Source organism: Ammospiza nelsoni, chromosome 14, assembly GCF_027579445.1.
Source record: "Ammospiza nelsoni isolate bAmmNel1 chromosome 14, bAmmNel1.pri, whole genome shotgun sequence".
NCBI classification, from domain to species: Eukaryota; Metazoa; Chordata; class Aves; order Passeriformes; family Passerellidae; genus Ammospiza; species Ammospiza nelsoni.
The window spans coordinates 13,254,131-13,276,444 of NC_080646.1; the positions used below are offsets into that span (position 1 = coordinate 13,254,131).

General features: G+C 39.0%; 1 protein-coding gene across 5 annotated transcripts; it reads left to right on the plus strand.

Moving 5' to 3' along the window:
• The first annotated feature begins 228 nt into the window (after positions 1-228).
• On the plus strand, positions 229-21,972 carry TEX9 (testis expressed 9). Of its 5 annotated transcripts, XM_059481930.1 has the most exons (12): positions 229-324; positions 412-497; positions 1,310-1,373; positions 2,522-2,592; positions 6,099-6,147; positions 7,109-7,194; positions 8,694-8,872; positions 12,744-12,826; positions 15,134-15,307; positions 19,099-19,233; positions 19,719-19,853; positions 21,483-21,972. In XM_059481930.1, exons 1-12 carry the CDS (start codon positions 280-282, stop codon positions 21,558-21,560), a joined length of 1,185 nt encoding a protein of 394 aa, XP_059337913.1. In that variant the 5' UTR covers positions 229-279; the 3' UTR covers positions 21,561-21,972. The 5 variants fall into 5 exon arrangements, with proteins under 5 accessions (XP_059337913.1, XP_059337916.1, XP_059337914.1 ...); XM_059481933.1 differs by lacking the exons at positions 229-324; positions 412-497; positions 6,099-6,147 and having other exon boundaries at positions 1,358-1,373; XM_059481931.1 differs by lacking the exons at positions 229-324; positions 412-497; positions 1,310-1,373; positions 2,522-2,592 and adding an exon at positions 4,422-4,580.
• Positions 21,973-22,314: the final 342 nt, after the last annotated feature.

A 22,314-nucleotide genomic window follows, 5' to 3' on the forward strand; every position in this document is an offset into this window, starting at 1 on the left:
TAGCAAGGTCAGAAGGGGCTGTAATAAATATTTATTACACTAACAATGGTAATGGCCCCTCAGACGCTTTCACCTGCCCCTCACCTGAACCCGTGGCAGCCCAGTGCCATGCCGGGTGCCAGCTGGTCCCTGCGCACGGGCCTGTCCCCGCGGCGGTCGCTGGGGCCCTGATCTGGACGGAGGGGAGGAGAGAGGGAAGGAGGGAGGGCGGGAGCGAGGGCGGGCGGCCCCCGGTTGCCCGGGCGAAGGCGACGCCACAGCGGCCTCGGCGCGGACAAAATGTCGGCGGTCGGCGCGGCCCGGCGGGGTGGGGATTTGCCCCGGGTAAGGCGGCGGCTCGGGCTGGGCTCGGACTCGGAGCGGCGGGGCCGTGCCGAGCCCGCCCCGCTGACTATGGCATCCTCCCCGCAGGTGCAGAGAGCGGTCGGCAGCCCCCAGGTGCTGGCGGGGCCCGGCGCGCTGAGCGGAGCATGGCTGGCCAAGGAGGAGCAGTACAAGTAAGGAGGCCCTGGCCCGTGGGACCAGCGCACAGCTCGTCCCCTGTAGCCGGTGCCGCGGCCCCGTCCCCGCAGAGGGCGGATGGCACTGCCCGGGGCCGCGGGACAGCGCCCACGCCCCGGGACACCGCGCCTCAGGCAGGCTCTAGGCCCGGACACGAGGTTCTTCTGCACTTTGGACATTGACTTTAGTTCTAAATTACGACTGTATAAAAGCTTAAGCTTGTTAAAAACAGCTTAAAAGCTGTAAAGGTTTTAAATGGGCGGCCTGTCCCTGTTACCTGTTAGTGCCCAGCCCCAGTGAACAGAGAGCCGCATGTCACACTCCGGCAGTCACAGCACCAGGGGCTGTGTGAGAGCACACAGGAACACCCCAGTGCCGTAACCCGCACATCCATACGGCAACACATCTCAAAATACCTGATGAGCAATGCAGTCCTACACGAGTCCTTCCCCAACCCCTGCTGCTGGGTGTACTGAAAGGAAGGACTCTGTTAAACATGGAAAACTTTTAGGAAATAAAGACAAACTGCATTAAGAAATAGCATGTCCAAAGCTAAAGATATCCTTCACCTCTCACACTTAATAGTCTAAACTGTGCTGTTTAATGGGTGTATGTGTTTTATTACTATTCATTTGGCTGAAAAACAGGAAATTGTTGAAACATAACTTTAATACCTTGAAGTGTTTCAGCATTCCTTTGTAGGAATCATTAAAATTTCACTTAGTTCAGGCAAAAATACTGTCACGCTGACATTTATTCTTTTTAAATTTTTCAAAAACTCAGTGATAAAAAATTCTTACTCTTTTAGGCGACTGAATGCAGAATTAGAAGCCAAAACTGAAATACTGGTGCGTCAGGCTGAAGAACTAATGGTGAGTAGCAGACTGTTATGTAATTTAGTCTGGATTCACATGCACACAGGGTTGAGCTTCAAAAGAAATTTAGACCTTGACTACTAAAAGCATGTTGCTTTCAAATGCAAGGTAAGCTTTAATTTATTTCTTTTCGAAGTTGTAAACCTGTATTAAAAATACATTAAAAAATAGTTTCTATGTAATTTCATCAGGTAGGTATTCACACACCTGCCTACAGCATTTGTGCAGATACATACCTAAAACCACATTAAAAACTTTAGTTGTTTAAGAAAAGTATCTGTAGGTGGTTTTATGCCTTAAATACTAAAAATTAGTATTTGAAAACCAGATAATGTTACAGTAACCTCCTAGTGAAATATGATCTACATTGTTCAAGCTGAAAGAGATACAAAGAATAAGCAACACAAATAGAAAACATGAATTTAGTAAGAAGGAAGTTTTCTCAAAACAGAAAAAGTTGCTGTTCATTATCAGTACTATTGTTTAACCAGATGGAATCAACACTTTATACAAAAGTTGGACAAATGAATGAAAAGAGAACGGGACAGGTATGGTTTGTACCCAAAACAGTTTGGAGAAGGTGTTCTGCATATTAGAAATATTCATTATAAGTACACTCATTCAAATAAACAAGGCTTAAAAAGCAAATTACTAAGTATTCTGGAAAGCTGTGCTTGTATGCACTTTTCCTACTGTTGAAACTTAAATTTTATGGGCTGTGAAAACATATTCTTCTCTTGAGCAGTGACAAGCTGAGGCTAAATGCTTGGCATTTGAACAGGAGCAGATGAAACAGCCAAAATAGCATCTAGTCTCTTTCCTTTAGAAAACAGCAACAACAAAACCACTGTTCTTTTCTTCTCTAAATATAGCAGAAGATGAAATATTCTTAGGGTACTTAATATACCACATGGCACAGCCAGATTGCACAGATATACATTTAACAACAAAACAGTAATGGCATTTTAATTTTTAGACATCTTTTCCTGTGTTTCAAAAGTTCTTTTCCACAGTAGACTAGTTTCCATTCTTTTCCATAGTAGACTGTAGTTACTGTGATTTGTGATTTACAAATAGGTAATTCATCTTGAATGGATTATAGTCTCCCAAAATCAACTACTTTTTTTTCCTTTTTTTTAATGAAGAAAGGCCAACAGAAGATACTACCTCAGCCAGTTTCAGCACAGAATAAGTCACCTGAAGATGACAGACAGAGGTATGTGCTTTACAACTGCTGTGTATAATTGGTGGGGAGCCTCACACTGATCCTGCATGCCTTGTGTCCTAACCATGCTCCTGTTTATCTATCTTTGCTGCATACTGCATTGGTGGAGTCTAATTTTTTTCCTATTATTAAAAAAAAAAAGTGATCCTAAGCAGTGTTATTCCTTGTTATTTCAAGGAAGGCTTAATTTTGCTGGAATGTTCTATCTAAGATATTAAGAAGTGCTGACCTTTGTAAAAGAGCAAAGTAAGGTCACAGGTTTCTTTGCAATACCAAACAGTAGGCACTTGGCAGTGGATGGTTTTTAACAGTTGAACTGACAAAATGAAGGAATAGACACTGGTTCACATCTGACTTGGCCTAAATGTTCCTGGGACAGGAAATGCCTGATGAAAACAAACACAAAGCCCTAGACAGGCAAACATTGAGCTGCCACCCTCTGGAATGTGGATCCCATTACAGTGCTGGGGCCTGCATGCCTTTGGCCGGGATGAGCACAGCCCGAGTGTCCACGGCCCCCCAGTGGGGACAGGGCTGAATTCCCTTTGTCACTCAGGGGCATTATTATTGCCTTAGCTGTTCAAGGGTTTTGTATTGGGAGTGTGGGAAATGGGTGAATTTAAGATAGATTAATACACAGTTTATCAAGGATCTCATCTGTAGGTTCCTAAATTTATGGTGCTACTAATCTGGCTAAGAAAGATACAGGAACAGACAACAAAATGCTTCAAATGTTAAGCTGCAGTTAGAAATCTTTTCAAAGAGGGTATATGAAGGTCTGATAAAGATGATCAAATAGTTACTTATGTGTAGAACAGAAGCAAAGACATGGAGTTTTTCTGAAAATAAAAGGGGTTTCCAGTACACAAAAAGGTGCGACAGCAAGGCAGCTTCTGTGAAAGAAGCCCCACAAAGAGAATTATTAGCTTTGATGGTACACATTAGAATAAATTGAAATGTTGGAAGAATTTTTAAAAAAAGAAACAAAAAGGGTAACTAACACGTCAGAGTGTCAGCTGACCTACCAATTACCAACCTAAATTAAAACACCTTAAAACAACCACAGTCTGGTAAACATGGTGTTCTGGTAAACATTTACAAGAGAGAAGACTGGAAATCCCATGCTGCAGTGAAAAAAAATTAGAAATGTGTGCTAGGAATTAGGCACACTGATTATCCATGAGTGAACATTGAGGCCATTCAATTAGATTAGTTCAAAGTATTTAATATTTAATTAAAAATTCTTTTCTTTTGGAATTGTGCAAGAGGATAGGCCTTAAATCTCAAGGAAGCACTTGAGATATTTTTGAACTATCTCGTTGAAATTTCTGTTGATTCCTTTAAGGAGAATGAAAATCATCTGGAAAGGAGAGAGGAACTGAAGCAAAGAAAGGGGAAAAATGATAAGTTGAAAGGAAAAAACAAATGAGTAAGCAAAGTAGAAAAAAGACAACAAATATTTAAGTCACTTTCCAAGTCAACGTATATTTTAAATGAATTTGTTCTGGAGTACTTGCAGCATATTGTCTGCAGGGAAATCTGAATTCCTTAGCAACAAAGCAGCTCGGGTGAGAGCGCGCTGCAATGAGCTGTTGTTTACCCGCTCCCTCTGCAGCCGGGGCCCGGCTGGCGGCGCTGGGCAGGGCCGCGCATGGGCAGCGCCGGTGCCCGCCGGGGCTGCAGCGGCCGCGCCGGGGCCCGGCCCGGGGCAGTGCCGGGCTGCGCCCCCGGGGCTGTGCCCGTGCCTGTGCCCGGCCCGGGGCAGTGCCGGGCTGCGCCCCCGGGGCTGTGCCCGTGCCTGTGCCCGGCCCGGGGCTGTGCCCGGCTGCGCCCCCGGGGCTGTGCCCGGTGCCCGGCCCGGGGCTGTGCCCGGTGCCCGCCGCCTCTCACCGAGCTGCGGCTGCACATGCACAAGGGGCTGGCAAAATGGGGCGGGCAGCAGGGAAGAACCATTAGGAGAATTTGAGAGATACAATGAGGTTGGGTTTTTTGTTTTGGTTTGGTTTTTTTAAGACGACCGTAAGACAACAGATACAGTAGGAACAGATTATTGAGGGAAAGAATATATTTGTTTTCTTGAGTATAGAGCGTGTTGCGTTTTCATATTTTTCAGAATAACATAGAACTGCTATTTCTGTGGCAGCAAATCCTCACCTTCTGCATGCTCCTAGAGCTAGCCAATAGGGAGAAAGCTTGAGGAAACTGGGGTAAATAGACAAAAACTAATCATCCTATTCTTAAGGTCTGTTGCCAGCCACACACAGATGATTTCTCCAGGTTGTTTTTGTGGGTTTTTTTTTTTTTTTGTTTTGTTTTTTTGGTTTTTTTTTTTTTTTTGTTGTTTTTGTTTTTTTGTTGATGTTGTTGGGTTTTTTTTTGGATTAATAAAATACAGAGCTTTGTGCAGATAATTCTTGTTGATGAACGTCGATGAAATTTTTAAAGGCAAGAGCTAAACATTTGCTCAAATCAGCCTGACAAAAAAACTTAAGTGACTTAATGAGCCAGAAATTTAAATTTTATTCAAAATCTGTTATAAGCCAGTGTTTTAATTGAAGTAAAAAAATTATAAAGGGCAGTTTAAAAACAGCCTTTCATTGCAATAATATACATTCACTCGTAACTCATTTTGAAAGCAAAATTGTATCTACATATCTGTATATCTATCTGACAAGGAATTTGACCTGAATAGTACACAGCATGCAAAAACTTTCTGCTTAATTTCAATAGACTTGAAAAGTAATCATTTAACCTAAAATTCAGTTACTAAGAAGCACAGTTTTCAGCCAAATAAGCAGATAAGAAAGCTGCTCTTTTTTTTTTTATTCTTAGTTTTATTCCCTGACTGTAAAATAGATACCATATTTATAATACTTATTTCAGAGAAAATTCTATGAGGCTTAATGTATAAATTGCTCCACTTCATATTCCTCTGACAGTCCCTGTCAATTGACCTGAGAACAGTCAGTCTGATCCTGCCAGGACAGGTGGAGATGTAGAGGACCCTGGTTATATCTGCACTTCCTTTGTGTGAGCTCGCAGGTTTATGTCATGTGGGTGTTACCCAGTGAGCTGCTGGCAGTCTTTGGGTCTGGCTTGTCCTGGGGAAGCTGTAACTCTGCTTTGCTGAGTACTCCCTGCTACAGGGAATCATTATCTAACTAGCAGGAGCCTGAATTCCAAGAGACAAGGTCAGGATTCTGGTACATGAGTACTGCTGTATGAGAAACCATAGACTCACCAGGTGATTTGGGTTGCAAATGAGGTAGACTGGACAGACCATGGATGAGACTGAATTTATGCTTGAACTCAGTATATGTTCCCACCTTAGCTGTATTGTTTATTCTAGACCTATAAAATGTTATTCTCCTGATTCTGACAGGGGGGCTGTATTTTAACTGCAAAGTGTTCACATTTTTATAGATCAGTGAATTTTTACTTTTTTTTTTTTTTTTTTTTTTTTTTTTTTTTTTTTTTTTTTTTTTTTTTTATTGCAGAGATCCTCACTGTCCTGAAGTTTCATCTCTTACAAATTCACTTGCAAAGGTACCAAAACTATCCTGGTTAAATTCTTTTCTAGCATAATTTCAAAAATATAATGGCTCATGGTTTGAGGCTACCCTGCCCTTACATGGGTGCCAAGCCAAAGGGAAGTGATGCCCAGAGCAGTGCTACAGGGACACTGTTAGCAGAGCTCCTCAGTGCCTCTGGTGGTCAGGTGGACTTACCCAATGTTTAATTTTTGTATTCTGTTTTCTTTTCAGCATTGAGAGAAATGTTCAGTGTTTTGAACATCAAATTAAGAATTCCAAGTGAAAAATATTAGAAAATAATTAGCTTTTTGCTCTCTTCCCTTCCTCACCTCTATAATTCTACAGGCAGTACTAGTGTCTTCTAATAATAACTGTCTAGATAAACAAGTAGTCAGAGTAACTGAATTTAGAAACTGTAATGGAAAAATGAGATTAAGAACAATCTCAGTAGTCTCTAACTACAACTATATTGAAACTTTTATGAGGTGAGCTGGAGCTTCTAAAATACATCTGCAGTTATTTATCAAAATACAGTAGAAAACCCTCTATTTTTTTTAGAATATTTGTTTGAAAGTGAAAGAAGTATTGTTATATCTTCCTTCAGTGGGGACTTTATAATACTAAAATAATGCATAAAATACCATATTTTTGAAGGCATGATGACAGTCCAGTAATTAATAAAAGCTCAGAGTCTTGCTTGTGCATAGATTTATACATGTACGTGTGGAAAAACTCCCACGAGCCAATGACTATTGGGTGTATTACAGTTAGGGTGTAGAGACATAAAAGTTTGCAAGCTAAAGATGAGTGCAAATAAACTTGAGAAGTCATTTGGAAAGTTTGAAAAGCATTCTTTGAAAACTACCTCAAGTATAGATAGATGAAGAAGAAAAAAAAACCCACAAAAAAAATAGAAAAAAAAAGTAATTCAATAATAATAATAATACCCCACTAATTTTTGAAAAAACTTTTAGGTAGAAAACAAGAAGAAATTTCCTTCTGTGCCTACAGCTCAGAACAGACCATACTCTGCAAGTAAGGGAAAAAGAACAACTTCAAGGTATGTAATGAAATCTTTTCATTGCTGTTTTTCTCTATCAACTTATTTTATGGATGTATGCTTTTATATTTATACAAATAAATGTATCAAACTTCCTCAGTCAGCTCCCTAGGTGGCTATTTCTGTTTACTTGCACCAAAAACTATCAGTGAATATATGTGATTAATATTGCAGCAATGAAACAGTTGCTTTCTGCTTTAGCACTTCTCAAGGCTGCCAGCTGAATTCTGTAAACTCTGTAAACTGTACATTCTCTATCTGTACAATCTCTAAACTGTAAATTCTGTAAACTCCTTCAGTGAAAGGAGGCCCAGTGAGCAAGAATGGAGCACCTGAGGCAGCCTGGGCCAGCACACCTGGGTGCTGCAGCCTGATTTGTGATCAGATGGTGCTGGGGAACGTGAGGCCTTGTAGTGAATGTTGGGCTCACAGGACAAGAGGCTCAGAAATACAACACAGCCTCCAGGGGCTTCCAGCTGAGAAGCTTCAGCTCTGGAGGTAGCAAATTCAAGGTTGTAAAACCAAGAAAGGGAGATCTGGACAAAGAGAGAAGCATCAAAAAATCCAGAAGAGCCTGGACGCAAATTAAAACAGCCTTGAATTATGGCATAATACCAAAATAGATGAAAATTGTCTGCAAGGTGGCAGGACATGGAACTGACAGGCTGAGGCTGTCTTACAGGAGTTGGAAATCCCTGGGGAGACCCTTCAGACCTATCTTGGGCATTTCAGGGGAGGTTGTTATGCTGGCATCTCCTCATGAGGTTTGGAAGTGGAATTGTGCTGATACAGAGCCTGTGGGACAACCCAAAAGTTGTGGAAGAAATTTAGGAGGGGTTTGGAGACTGGAATGAGGATATGTTGGAATAAGAATTTAGGAGCTTCAGATCCTGTGAGAACTGAGATCACCTTTCTATAGGAGAAAGCTGTGTAGGTGATTTGTTACCCTGCATTTTGGTTTCATGAAAATGTTGATATGCAGTTTCTAGGATCAGTGAAGTTTCCTAGGCTGGTCATAATGATGTAGAAATTGTCATAAGGTAGGAGTACAGCCAGGGACAACAGAGTTCTACAAGATAATGTGGCAGGGAGAGGAAAGAGCAGAAATGACAACAGAGGATAGAAGATCACACCAGGACAGTAGCCAAAGCCAATAGAACATCCCTCTCTTTCTTTGCTTTACTCTGATTTAGTTATGGATTTGTTGGATGAGAAGACCGTGCCAGAATCTTCTCAGTTGAAAATGGTAGTGGTTTCTCTGCCTTCTACATTATAGTATGTAAAATCTTGTAATTATTTATGTGGAATATGGTAAAGGTATCTTACAGAAAGCAAATGAGAAATTGCCATCGATGCATCTTCCATATGAATGCAGGTAATGAAATTGCATTAAATGCAGGTAAATAACTGTACACTCTTAAAAATAGCAAATACTAAAAATATTTTACAAAAATATGATGTATCATAAATTTAAAATCTAGGGTTTTCATTTTTTTTAGTTCAAAAATAAGAAATGTGGAAGTACAAAGTGCTGATGGTGTTGCAGTACTGGAAGATTGCATAGGTTTTTCTTTAGCAAAAACAATTAGCAAAGTTGAAGAAAGACTAAAGAAAGGAGTCTTACCAGACTGTCAAGATGATGATATTATTCCAAGGGTTGGAAATGAGATGGGAGCAGGTAAGTTTCCTTCCATGGTTTGTACATTTATTCTTGCTTCATGACTGTTAGAAATGGGTTTTCCTGGGGAGAGAAAAAAGGAGTTTCTGTAAAAATTACAGGGAAAATTCTATAGCCCTTAACCTAAAGGAAAAGGGAAAGAAAGTTTTTCCTCTCTATATAGGCCTAGAGGAAGATCAGTTCACATATAACTGATTACATGGAAAAGTGAATTTTTATCTTCCTTTCCACCTCTGTAGGAAAGTATTTGGATGGTTACATATATTGAATAAGTGCATAGCATTTGATTCATTTCACTGGGAAAACAGAAGTACAGGATGCTCAGCTCGTATTTCCAAAAAGATGAGCTTCAGTCTTTGCACAGACTCTGTCTTTGGAGGCAAAAGCCTTTCCTCAGAGCTGTGGATCTCAGCAAGTGGCTGAAACAAGGTAATGCTTCAGCTACAGTGCTTGAATTAGAATCCTCCAGATATTTTCCCACTGCAAATGGTGTGTTTATATCTGTCCTAGAAACAGAACAGGGAAGGGATTGGAGCATTTGCCAGCAAGGCTAAAGGCATGACACACATCTGTCTTTTTGGCTCTGGTGTGATAAAAGTGAGTTTGTGTAGTTCCTTACAATGCTGAAGCGAGCATGAAGTCAGAGATTCACCCCAGTAGCTGGAAGTGCCTGAGCCCTCTCCTTGTAATCTAACAGCTTGATGTCAACAAGCATGCCAACACAGAAATAGCTTGGTTTCTAACCTCATGTAATTCTTTGCACATCTTCTGTTACCAAGTCTCCCATAACAGATCCTCAGATAACTTTTTTATAGTTTTCTTCCTGAACCAAAAAGAAATTGCTTTAGCTTGCATTGGAAACTTCTACCGAATCAATTCAAGGCAACTCAAGAAGAGTTATCACTGGTGCCTTGTAATCAGGGACCAAGGGCATGTATTGGAGTATTGAGGATTGTTTCTGTAACTTTAATGATGAAATAAAAATCCTCTGGATTGATTTTTGAGTTTTGAATTTGATGTTGACTGTTTGGAACACTCTGAATGCCTCCTTAATGTGGTAAATAAGCTATTGCAGGGCACCCCAGCAGTGTCAGACTCTCAGTTAGGGTGTTCACAAGGAAGCAGCACAGGTATTGAGCAGGCCCTGTTACAGAGAGGGCTCAGTGGGAATCTCTGTCATGGATTCCTTAGGCCTGTGTGCCTGTGCCCAGCTGTTTAGGCCAATGTGCTGATAAAGTTCCATGGTATTGTCCTTTCCTTGAGCCTCTTGCAGCACTCTTCCTGGAATTGGGTTCCCTGTCTTTATTTCAGGATCACAGGTTACCACAGTGCTGCCAACACAGTAGCTTAGACATTATTTTAGTCTGGGACTGTTTTGGGAGAGTTATAATTCAGCTCTGCAGTAACCAGCAATGACAGAAGCACACAGACATAGAGATGGCTGAACATGAAGCTCTATTTTTATCTAATATACCCTTACACATAGGAATAAAATACTTGAATATATTGTTGCAATTCATGTTAATCTTCATCTTATCTCAAGAATTCAAAAAATCTGTTCTTTCTTGTAGGGTATCAGAGTCTCTCTGATGTCCTTTTCTTGTTTACAGTCCCTAAATCTTTGGTTACTTTATAACCTAAGACCATCCTATGAAGTGATACTCCCCCTTATCACCCTCATCAGGTGATTAAAATTGACCAGTTAGGAAGCTAATTGTTTAATTATCTTTCCCCCTTGTCAGAATTCAGATGATTTGGATCATGGGCACCTCCCAAGACTGATCCAGTTCTAGTTGTGCACTTGAATTTTCACAGGTTTTACTGCTAAGTGCTCTTAATGACACACAGCTGAATAAGACAGAAGCTGTCTGTGGACTAATAGCTGAGTAAAAGAGGAAACAAAATGGTAAAAAGAACCAGTTTTTACAGGCAGTGGTCTAGCCCTAGAGGAATTTGTCACAGAGCTTACATTGATAGCTGGTAAATTTGTCTATGTAACAATGATTTTAGGGTAGTTAAGACTGATGAAGTATTGCAAAAGAATCTCATGTACTGAGTGAGGTGGTGAAGCACAAGTTTATATTCTGTGTTAAAGAGTGCAGAGTAACACTGACAGAAAACACAGCTTTCCAGTCCCACCTACTACAGAACTCCAGTCACACCTACTACTGAGCTGGAATTTCCCTAATTACTGATAACTAAATTTAATGATGACTAAATAAAATAGCTTAATTTAGTGATAACTAAATAATCTCCAAAAGTACAAACTTACTGCCTGTTCACAGTGGAAAAGGCAATGAATTTTTAGAAATCCTTCAGAAGATAGCAGAAAACAGAATATTGTGCTGTTACCATCACACTATTATATAATTAATGCTACCCCATCTTGAGAATGGCACAGTTCTCAGATCCTCAGTTCTCAGATTCTCACAGATCTCAAATGTAGGATGCAGAACTATCAAAAACACATATTCAGAGTGTACAGTGCAATGAGAAGTGTAGAAGAGCTTGAATTTGAATTTTCAGTTTGAAAATAAAACAAAGGCAATATGAAAGTTCTCTAATGAAAACAGTAATGAAGGGAAAGCTGTCTTTCTCTAATGCAAACACTAGTAAATGCCACATTAAATTGGATTTAAAGTAAGCTACACAAAGTGTTTCTCTTTCACATAAAGAATAATTAAATTAGCCAGCTCATTGCCACAGGATGTGGTAAATGCCAAACTACAGTATGTTTCATGAAGAAAATCAAGTAACTTAATAGTATAGAAGTACCTGCAAGGGGATTAAACATGAAGTTTTCATTATGGTCTCCATCTTGACAGCCACCAGTTACCAGAAGCTAGCAAGGATATAAAAGGAGGAATGAAAGTCAGCCTGTATCTTATTTTTTCATGGTGTTTTCCTAAACTGTACTTATTGTTGACCTCTTCAGAGTTCAAGCTTAAGCTGCAATTGATGAGGGAAGATGGGTGAAATGAAACAAATTCCTATTACAGCAAATGAACACCTGTACCCATCTATTCCTCCACTCCTAGCTCTAGGTCCTTCTCCTTCACTTTATTCTTTTCCTCTTGTAACTACTGGGAATAATGGTTATTCCTATGTTAGTCAGCTTGATTTTCAGACTATTTTCATGCTTGATGCTTGTCAAAAGGAAGTCTTTCCAGAGGAAGTTCCTTGTGAATGATCTGGGGAATAGGAAGTATGAGAACAGACTGTTCCCACACAGCTTGTTTTGTCATGCCAGTCCATTCCTTAGCTGTCCAAGAGCAAGACAGAATTTCATTTGGAAAAACATCTGATTACATGGATTTAATTTTAAACTATTAGTTGAAGAATGTTAGCAGTGTACTTTTAAAAAGCATAGAGTACTGTGTGGGAGGGATATTTACCTGTTAGGAGGGGTTTGCAACCTACATCAAATTCCTTGTTGTGCACAGCTTAAAATTACTTTGGCTGTAACTAGAGAAGTTGTAGCTCCAGCTGGATTGCAATGTAGACATGCCCTATAATACAGTTTTGTTGACTTCAAACTCAAGAAGTGCTGCCATGTACAGCATGGTATGATGCAAGTTTTCAGTAAGTTTCAGTGTTCAGCATTATGAGTCTTTTACAATTTAAAGATGTCAAGTTCAGTCATTAAAAGGAAAAAATCTATACAAAGCTTTGCCTAAGAATGTGTGAGAAATCTGCAAACACTTTTTTAGAAATCTGGGTTTTTGTTTGCCTATTTCTCTTCAATAATTATAAACAATGTCATGTGGTTTTAAATACAAGATGAAAGTGAGTTCTTGCATCAGTTTTGGTTCTTGTCTGCATTGAATAATGAGGACTCGTGTATATTAAATGTAACTCTTTATGTTCACAGAAGCTCAAATCAGATTTCTTAAGGCAAAGTTACGTGTGATGCAGGAAGACCTGGCAAATATAGTGTTTGAATGCAGGAAAAAGGTAAGGGATTAATTTTTTAATCTAGAAATGGAATAGGCCTCTTTAACAAATAATTCCAAAACAGAATTCTCTCAACTTTTCTGTTTCAAGTATTAAGAGTTAATGTTCTATTTCTTTTAAATACTGTACAGATTTAGAGTTAGGGGTGGTAATTTCTGTATGTGTGATCTTGGGCTAAAAGCATTCAAAATGCACTTAATGGAAAATAATTTGGGGCAGGAGAGAACCACTGGGAACAATGACATGCCCCAGCTGTAGGGCCACTGTGGTTCTGCAAAGTCTCAAACCATCTCCTTCCTGCTGGGAAGGAGAGGGAGCCTGAGAAAAAGGAGGAGAAACAGTGGTGGTGAAATGCAGATTGTGGAGTGCAGAGAGAAGGGGAGTGTGCCCAGAGCTGGCTGCTGGGATGAGATGGATGTTTAGGGGAAAATGAGAAACAGACTAGCTTGAGAAATAGAAAATCTTGAGAAATAGTCAGGTGCTTTCAGTGTCATCAGTGGATCCAAGTGTGGAAAGAGCTTCCATTTAAAGTGGAATATTGTAATCAAAACAGAAATTAGGCTTTCTCTGTTCTCCAGAGTACAACTGATGCAGAGGACAGTATTTGGCATTATGTACCTGGGCAGATCAGCCTGAACTTAAGGCATTGTGAGGCTACACTGATACTTCACTGTTAGAATGTACAAGTGACTTTTATAATCTGCACTGTCTGGCAGGATATTTTAAAGTGATGCTCAAGCAGCTCTTGAACTGTTAAAACTTAAGTAGTTCATATCTGTCTGCCAGACAGATCACTTCTTATTCATGTATTTGTAATCAAGCAAGGTTTTTGAACTAACTCTCTATTTTACATAACTGCACTATTTTTATTTGTGGTCTCTTAACTTCAGAATGCTTTTTTCCACCTATTCCACAGGCCCAAAAGTGATGATGACATTAAGAACATATGGCTAAACACCTATGTGTTTTCTTACACGCTTTTAATTTAGAATTAAGGAGCAGGATGATAGTAAATGGGTTTTTTGAAATAAGTACATGAACAAAATCTTTAGAAGTAATTAGATTTTGATATTTTATATCTGTACTTCATTTTTATCAACACAGTTACTTCTGCATTTCAATACTTCTATGCTGTGATCAGAAGAATGTTGTTACATTAGATTTTAAAGTAATTTTCAAATCAAATATAATTTTGTCAGAAGCTATTGAACTTCATCATTCCATGCCAAAATCATGACAGAATTCAGTTACTGTAGCAGATGACAGAAGACAACCTTGTACTTTTTCTAGTCCTGCTCCCTTAGCACTTTGTATGTAAATTTATCATTTTGGGTTCTAGTTTCTCTGGTGTGAAAATAACTATTACATTCAGAAGGTCACAAAAATTTCGTTTTGGCAAAGCCTTGAGATAGATTCTGGGTTTGGTTCCAATTCACAGTCCACTTGTTATAAGGAAGCAGTAAATCTGTTTAAATTTAAAGAGGTGGGAGTTTCTGAGGTGCATGAAGTCATGAGAAGCACTTAGGATAAAGCATACAGATTTCTCAGGTGGGAAGCTGGTATTCCAAGGGACTGAGAGAACAGCAGAGAGACTTTTTTTTCACAGAAATTCCATTTCTCTGTGTGCCTTGGTTTCTTTTGCTTAAAGAAAAGCAGGGCATAATGTGTCTCTGAAACAATCTACATTAGTATTCACTTACAATGTTTGAAAGGTTATAAAAGAAAAATGCCTTGAATTATAATGCTTAATGTGGGATGTAATTGCCAGTAGGTCATGAATCTAAGACAGGACTCACTTCATGTTCAGAGAATCTTAAATTTGAATATTTGATGTATCCTGGATCATTAGCTTGCTTTTAAGTCAAAACCAGATAATCTCCTGAAACACAATGGAGTGGTTCATCAGTAATTACAGTCTCTTCTTTTTTCCCATAATTTTTCCTAATATGTGCATTTAGCTGTTCTCACAAAAATGTCACAAAATATCTATGTACTGCTGTTATTTATATAATTCTATAACATTTTGATTATTTTCAAAACCTTTGAGCTATGAGAAATGTTTTACATACTGCTACAAGACAGTTTCAAGTAAAAGACTGCAGAATATTAAATGAGAAAACTGTTACTGTTTTTTAAAGTATTATCTCTGTGAAATGGTGTTTTGTTTTCTTAGTCTTACTTGTTGCTATTTCTAAATCTACAGCACATATATTCTAACTGCCTGTTATTTACAAGACATTACTGCATTACCCTCCTGCTCCCTTGCAATAATTTAGCTGTGTTTTTTTGCTAATTACTGCCACATAGGATGATGAAAATCAGAATTTAGGAACTCGGCTCAAAGATACTGAAGAAGAAAACTCAAGACTGCAACGAACAATCAGCCTGCAGCAGTCTCAGATTGAGAAGTACAAAATGTTGTCACAAGAAGCAAACAAAAAAACTGAAGGGTTACAACAAGAGGTCACTGCACTAGAAAAGGTATTGCAGATATTAGTCTTATTTTTCTCAAAAAGGGAAAAACCCACATGAAATTACCCTCTGTTCCCTGATGGAGTGATAGAGCCATGTACAAAGATCTCATTAATGTTTCAATGTCTGTTAATTTATAAATTGTATTTTTAAATGGCTGAATTTTTTTTTAAGGAAGAAATAATATATTTTGCTAACATTTTCTTCTGCTTTTACAGTCATATATTTGTGTTTTAAAATTAAATTCCTATGTAAAAGACCCACAAGAGACAAAACTACCTTTTCAGAAACTGCTGTCAAATTTAAAAACTACCTTTTCAGAAACTGCTGTCAAATTTAAAAACCAATCCTGAAAAGTACAAGGAAATTTCATTTTTCGGGTTTTAATCATATTTTTAATTGCTTCTATAAATTCTGTTGTAAGGTGTAGAACCTACTGAACTTTTTTTTTTAAAGCACCTGAAGCTTATCTTGTGCAGGTAAGGGAAGGGGTGTGCTTGTTGTCCCAAATGGAAAAGCAGGCCCTGCAGGGTGGCTGAGCCAGGTGAGCGTGGCTGCTGTCCCCCAGTGGTGCCATGGCCAGTGCAGCAGATGGCTGCAGACACAGCTTGCTTTGTTTGCAACTTCATCTTAAGGGCAGCATGTGTTTTTCTTTAATTACTCAGAGCTAGAGAGGTTGATTTCAAAATCATGGCATGCATACAGTGTTGGGTAGTACTTGTAATACAACCAGGAGAATGTTTCAGTTAAAAAAACGGGGAAAACAGAACACAGCTCAGCCCATCAAGGGCTCATACTTCCATTAATCATAGTATGGATTCATGTGGGTGTGCTTATATCTTAATGTTTCATAGTTCTGGCATTTTAAAACTAACATGGTCTTTGTGGTTTTTTGTGCAGATACTTGGAGGTTTTAAATTCTGTTAAACTGATTGTGAGGAAAAATATTCAGTACTAGTGTTTATGCTGCTCATCAGCTCACAGTCAATAGGGTCTAGAGATTTACAGTCATTTAGTTCCTTCTCTTAAAGCAAGACAGGACAAATTATATTCAAACCATCTGGGATATAAGTTTGTTTAACCTGTACTTACAGCTTTCTGGAGTGGCAATTTTCATCACTTCCTTGCACACAGTCACAGTTAGAAAGTATTTAGGAAATGGGATGAAAGGTTTATTCACTTCCCCTGCACAGGTACCATAGCCAGAATATGATCACTTCCCTCACTGGTCTTTGCTTTGGATTTACCATCCTCAGTTGCTTCAATTGTTCCTCATAGATGGTGTTTTCTAAAATTTGTCAAGGTTGCCAGTTAGCCATGGTCATGATAAATAGTGGTAATCCTTTAAAATACTATGACAGCAAAAAAAGCAAGTATGTGTAATGAAAGATTCTCTGCTAATTCAGAAGGTACTTTACACATTTTCTCTGCTATATTAAATTATCTAACTGCAAAAACCATGCATGTAAAAATAATTTTGCAGTAACTGCTTAAATCTCCAGTGGATTTAGAAGACTAAAAACTGCTCTATTTTTTAGATACGAAGTATTATTCAACCCTATTTAATTAATGTAGTCGATTCCAGACGTGTTTAAAAGAAATTTCCTGTGAACACAGGCTTGAAATGGTGCTACTGTGCTGCTGAACTCTCATGACTCTTTCAGTCTGGACAAAGTTTTCTGTATAGCTGAGAGCACAAATGTAACCTCAGTTTTTGGGGCTTTTTTGCTTTTTCTGTTGTTGCAATGTAGGTGATGGTAGACTTAAGGTGTGATACATGCTTCCCCAAACTCCTTAGATTATCAAGTTTTTTTAATTCATTAATCCCCCAGGAACTTTTTATATGTGCCTAGGCAAAGATTCTCACCTGCTTTTCACAATTTACCTGAAACATGGTAACTATTTCATTATTTTTACCTTTTCTTCTTTTGGTGTTCATTACTGCTGCAGCACCCACCTAAGGCAGTAACTGAATTCTGATACTCCCAGAAATTTCCATCTTTTTCTTTCCAGCATTCCAATTTTTTCCTATCTAGTTGATCTTATAAATGCTATCACCTCTCTCATTTGTTTCACCAGTGGTCTACAAGAACATTCCTTTCTTTGTGTTCTCTCCCACTTATTCAGCCAAGCTCTAATGTTACATAGTGGTCTGGGAAACACCAAAGTTGTACTCTTACTGTTTTTAAGCTTTTGTACAGGGGGTTATCCTTGCCTTGAAGAAAGGCTTGATGTTAAGTACACCTTCTCTCAAAATTGTTTTTTGGGGAGGTGTTGCAGAGCTCCCTAAAGATGGCAGTGCTGCCTGCACTGCTGCTGGGAGGACAGAAGGCCTGGTGAGGGTTACTTGTGGGCCATCACAGCCCCTGCTGATACTCAATGCCTAAGCCATGGCAGAACAGTGGGGAAAATCCAGAAACTTAAATGGGATGCAATTTTAAACCACAGTAGTTTATCCTCCCACTCTTAGATAAATATTATATGAGAAAACTAATCCAGCTTTGACTTAAAGTATTGAAGAAATGGCAGAAACCTTACCTAGTTACAAAATAAAACATTTATTTCAGGCATTTTAAAGATTAAAAACTTGGAGTCTAATACATTTAACAATATACCCTCACTAGATGACTTGCAAAAAAGTCCTTGATAAGGTATTATGTGTGACAGCAAATGTCAAAAATCCCTAAAAGAATTCTTAGAATTCTTTCATTAAATGATCTGATTAGCTGATAAGTAATTTGCATTGCATGTAGACTATTTTTTTGGTCATTAAATGCTTGAAAGACTATTCCAAAGCTTTTCATATTAATGCAGAATAAAATATATAGCACAAAGGATGTAATAGACTTCATTCACAACTCCATCATCTTGATACAAGACAAAGAGGTCAATTAGTATGTATTTCTTGGCTAAATGATGTGGAAGTCTTGAGTAACCACCACAGAACAGGTGTAGAATTGAGAAAATAGAACAGTTGCTCAGAAATGAGGCAGTCTGAGGGCCACCTCATTATCAGTAAGCCCCCTCTCTACCTTGATTTGGTTAAAAGAAACTTCCTGTGCCCATTACAAAATATTTGATATTTTAAAGAAAGAGTCTATTTCTTTTTTTCATAAAACACAAGATGTGCTCTTTCTGCCAGAGTTGTTTATTTCTTTTACTCTGTTTGTTATCTATATTCCCTGATCTTTAGTCTCATTATTCTGTTCCTCAAGTTGGTTCCTTTCTCTCATTTCCCCACTTACAGCACTATGAAATCCTGTCAGCAGAGTCAAGAGATGACTGCTTTGATTGGTGCCATAACAATTGATGAACTCTTTTCTGCCAAATGAAATAGTTACTACCCTCAGCCATCTGCAGCAGGCTGCTTTCACTTCTTGGTGGGAATTGCATGTAGTAATCCCTGGGGCAAAGAGGTGAATGGAGCAGGTGGGAAGAAGGAGCTGGGAACACCAGCCACCATTCCAAAATCTGTCACAGAATGGACATACTGATACTTTTTTCTCTTTTTCTGACTGATCATACAAGGTTTTTCAATCTTATATGATCAGCTTCACAATTTACCCCAAGAGAAGCTTAAAAAAATAAAGATGAGAAAGATTTTTTTTTCAAGACTTCAAAGGAAAATGGGTTGTTTTAATGGTAGAATTGTCTTTGAGACAGGTTCTGTTACAGGCCAAAGAAGTTCAGACTCTTCAGCTTTCAAGGGTGAGCCTTTTTTGTGTGTTGTTGATACAGGATTCATTAGAACACCATTATTCATGATGTTTTTCTTGGTTTGTCCTTTCCTTCTTCAACAGGAATTGGAGGGTGTAAAGCGTGCCCAAAAGCAGGGTGCAGCCACTCAGAGTGCAACTGAGGTGCGTTTAAACAGGGCCTTGGAAGAAGTGGAGAAGTACAAAGTGGAGCTGAATAAACTGAAGCAAAGCAACAAGGTACTGTGGCTGAGGGAAGCAATTTCCAGTCTGTAATCACTCAGTAATGCTAGAATGAGACAAAAAGCTTGATGGGCTTTGGGAGCTTCGTATCTCTTACAGGCAGCCCCAAAATTAATTTGGAGCAAGTCACAAAAGGCCTCAATAAGTTACCTTAGAGGATACTACTGCAAACTCTGGAGGGAGAAGAAATGTACAGAATGAAGTTAAAGCCTTTCTGATTTTCCTCATTTCTGTGAAAATGAGACCTGTTTAGAAAGAGGGAGAAGTTCACATACACACCTAACACATACAAAGGCAAACCACGGCTCTTGTTGCCAAGATTTTCTTTTCTTTTTTAAGCTTTAATGTGGGAGTATTTTGATTAATCCCATTTCTTTTCAGAAGTGTCATGTGTGGCTACTGTTTGTCATTTTCTTATGTAATGCTAGGTTTCATTAGTTAAAGCACCATTTTCATAATTTCTCCTTTTCTTCCTTTGGTAGGATGTAGCTAATCAAGAACTCAAAATGATCGAAGAGTTAAAAGCAGAAAACAAGAAACTGCAGAAACAAAAAGGAGAGCTGATTACAGGTTTTAAAAAGCAGTTAAAGTTAATTGATATTTTGAAGAGACAAAAGGTAAGGAGCAGACTATGGGTGTATTTCATCTAACAACCTCTAGCTAAATGCATCTACTGTCCAGCAAAGTAATCCTGAAAAACTGTGAGTTTACATGGAAGGAAATTAAAATGAGAAGAATCTATACTAAGAGATATTTCCCAAATCTAATTATTTTCCACTTACTAGTTCCATTACACTTTTCACTTAAAATAGATGGGATGTGTGCAGTAATTTCCATCAGTTCTCCTTCTGAGGCAGCATGAGACATGAAGAGCTATGGGCTGGACAGGACCTTAACAGCACAGAGTGGGTCACTTCCAATTGCTTACTCTGCAGAATCTCCTGGGATTCGTTTTGGGATGGAGTCAGTGCACTTCTTGCATTCTCAAACCAAAGCTGTAAGACAGCTAAAGCAAGCAATGTATGGTGGCTTGTTGAGCAGAACCCTGTTTAAGAAGGGCCAGCCCTAGAGATAAGAAAGTCGAATATTTTATTTACCCTTGGAGTACTCAGTGATCACCAGACATTTAGTAAACACTTTTGAAGCTGTTGAGCCCCAAGAGGAAGAATAGTTCTGTATGAAGTGGCAACTTAAGTGTGAGTATTTTGCACCCTGATCCTAAGAACTGGGAATTGCAATATGAAACCACACTCTTGATTCTGGAATACCTCCCCAACACAGGGCAAAGGAGGACAGGTAAGTGGAAAAAAGGAAGTGGGGCTGCTTATGTATTTCCAGTGCAAGAGAATTTTTCTGGCAGTAACAGGATGCAGAGGAGATCCTGGGGATTCACCCAACAGCAATAGTGCTAACTTAGCCTTTGGCTGGCCCTTCTAGCTCTGCAGTTTTATTTTGAGAATGAAAACTACTCAGCATTCACTCAAAATATGTTCTTCCAGATGAGGTAGCTCATTGTCCTCTGGAACATGAATTCACTGAAATGGGTGTCACAGAGCAGCATTTCTGTTTGACTGGGAATCAAACCCATGGACTCAGACAGATGTCACAAATTGCATTAAATACATTTTTAAGCAATTACAAATGCTGTATCAGAACTGCAGATAGGAGAGAAAGCCACTTACCTTTTCTTACAAAAAGTGTTACTCACAGAGGAAGGATGCTGAGAGTTGTCCTTTCTGAAGGGACTGAGGCTAACCCTGCCCCTTGCAGCTTCTGGCAGAAGGCACTGGGGAAGGGCAGCTGAAGCTCACATGTGCTCAGTATTCACAATCAGGGGGAGGATTCAAGTCTGCTTCAAACAGGCCTTTTGTTGAATGAATTAGAAAAACCTGATTTAGGCTATTTGTATAATATTTGTGTGGCAGCTTCAGATGCACAGAGCAGACAGAGACTGAAGAATGACAGAGGGAAAATATTCCCCAAAGACATTAAATATCAGTAGTAGGATGAGATTTGCTTTGTAATAACTTTAAATTGTATGTTGATCAGCTTGAAAGAATGTGGATCACATTTTCTTATGTGTGTTCTTCAGATGTCACAAGAGTTGTCAGATTTTCAGGAATTTATTAATGAATTAATTATTAAATATTAATTGCTTTATTAAAACCCATAAAATATCCCAGTTAGTCAGGATTTTGTATTGCTCATTCACACTATTTTACCTTCTGCTCACTTTTTTTTTTTAGATGCACATTGAAGCTGCCAAGATGCTTTCTTTTACCGAAGAGGAATTCATGAAAGCTCTTGAGTGGGGAAATTATTGATCCCATTAAATAACTTCTGTTTGAAAGATGAGTCAGATGGTACATTATTTTGAGACTGTATATGAGTCCTTGTTAATAACTGTATATCCCACTGAATTGATTTTGTTGATTTTTCTTCTGTTTAAATAGTTAAACTTTTGTCAGCCTGATAGCTTGTGTTGTAATGTCATATGAAACACAAATTTCTACTTCATTGTCAGGCCAAACTGCCCATTATGTAAGGAGCATAGAAGCATAGACCATGCAAGGACTTTTCCAGCAAGTGAACTTTGTTATCAGTTTGCTCTGTTCTAGCATTTAAAACTGTACCTTACCTATGGTCATATTCAGTCCAAGGAAGTCAGGATTTAGTCTCAGAAAATTCCTTGTTGCAACAGAAATAAACTAAGCAGTGATCCACTTGAGAAGAAAATGTCATGTCCTTTTTAAAACACATGGTTGGAAAATTGGCCTGGTCTGTTCTCTGTAACAGATCTCCCCTCAAAGCTAGCTGGTGTGGCATCTAATTTAAGCACCAACAGCTCTTTTATAGAAATGACCATAACTTGTTTTAGCAATCACATCTGACCGCCCCTGGCTGGCATAACCACACATGAGACTTGCCCCTCATCACCCAGACAGACTCCACAGTCCCATGGAGCTGGGTTGTGTAAAAGTGTTCCTTCAGTCAAGGCGGAATTGTTAAACCCTTCTCTGGCCATCAGCTGCTGCTTTGGGATACAGGCAGGAGCAATGACTCCATATTCCCAGGTGC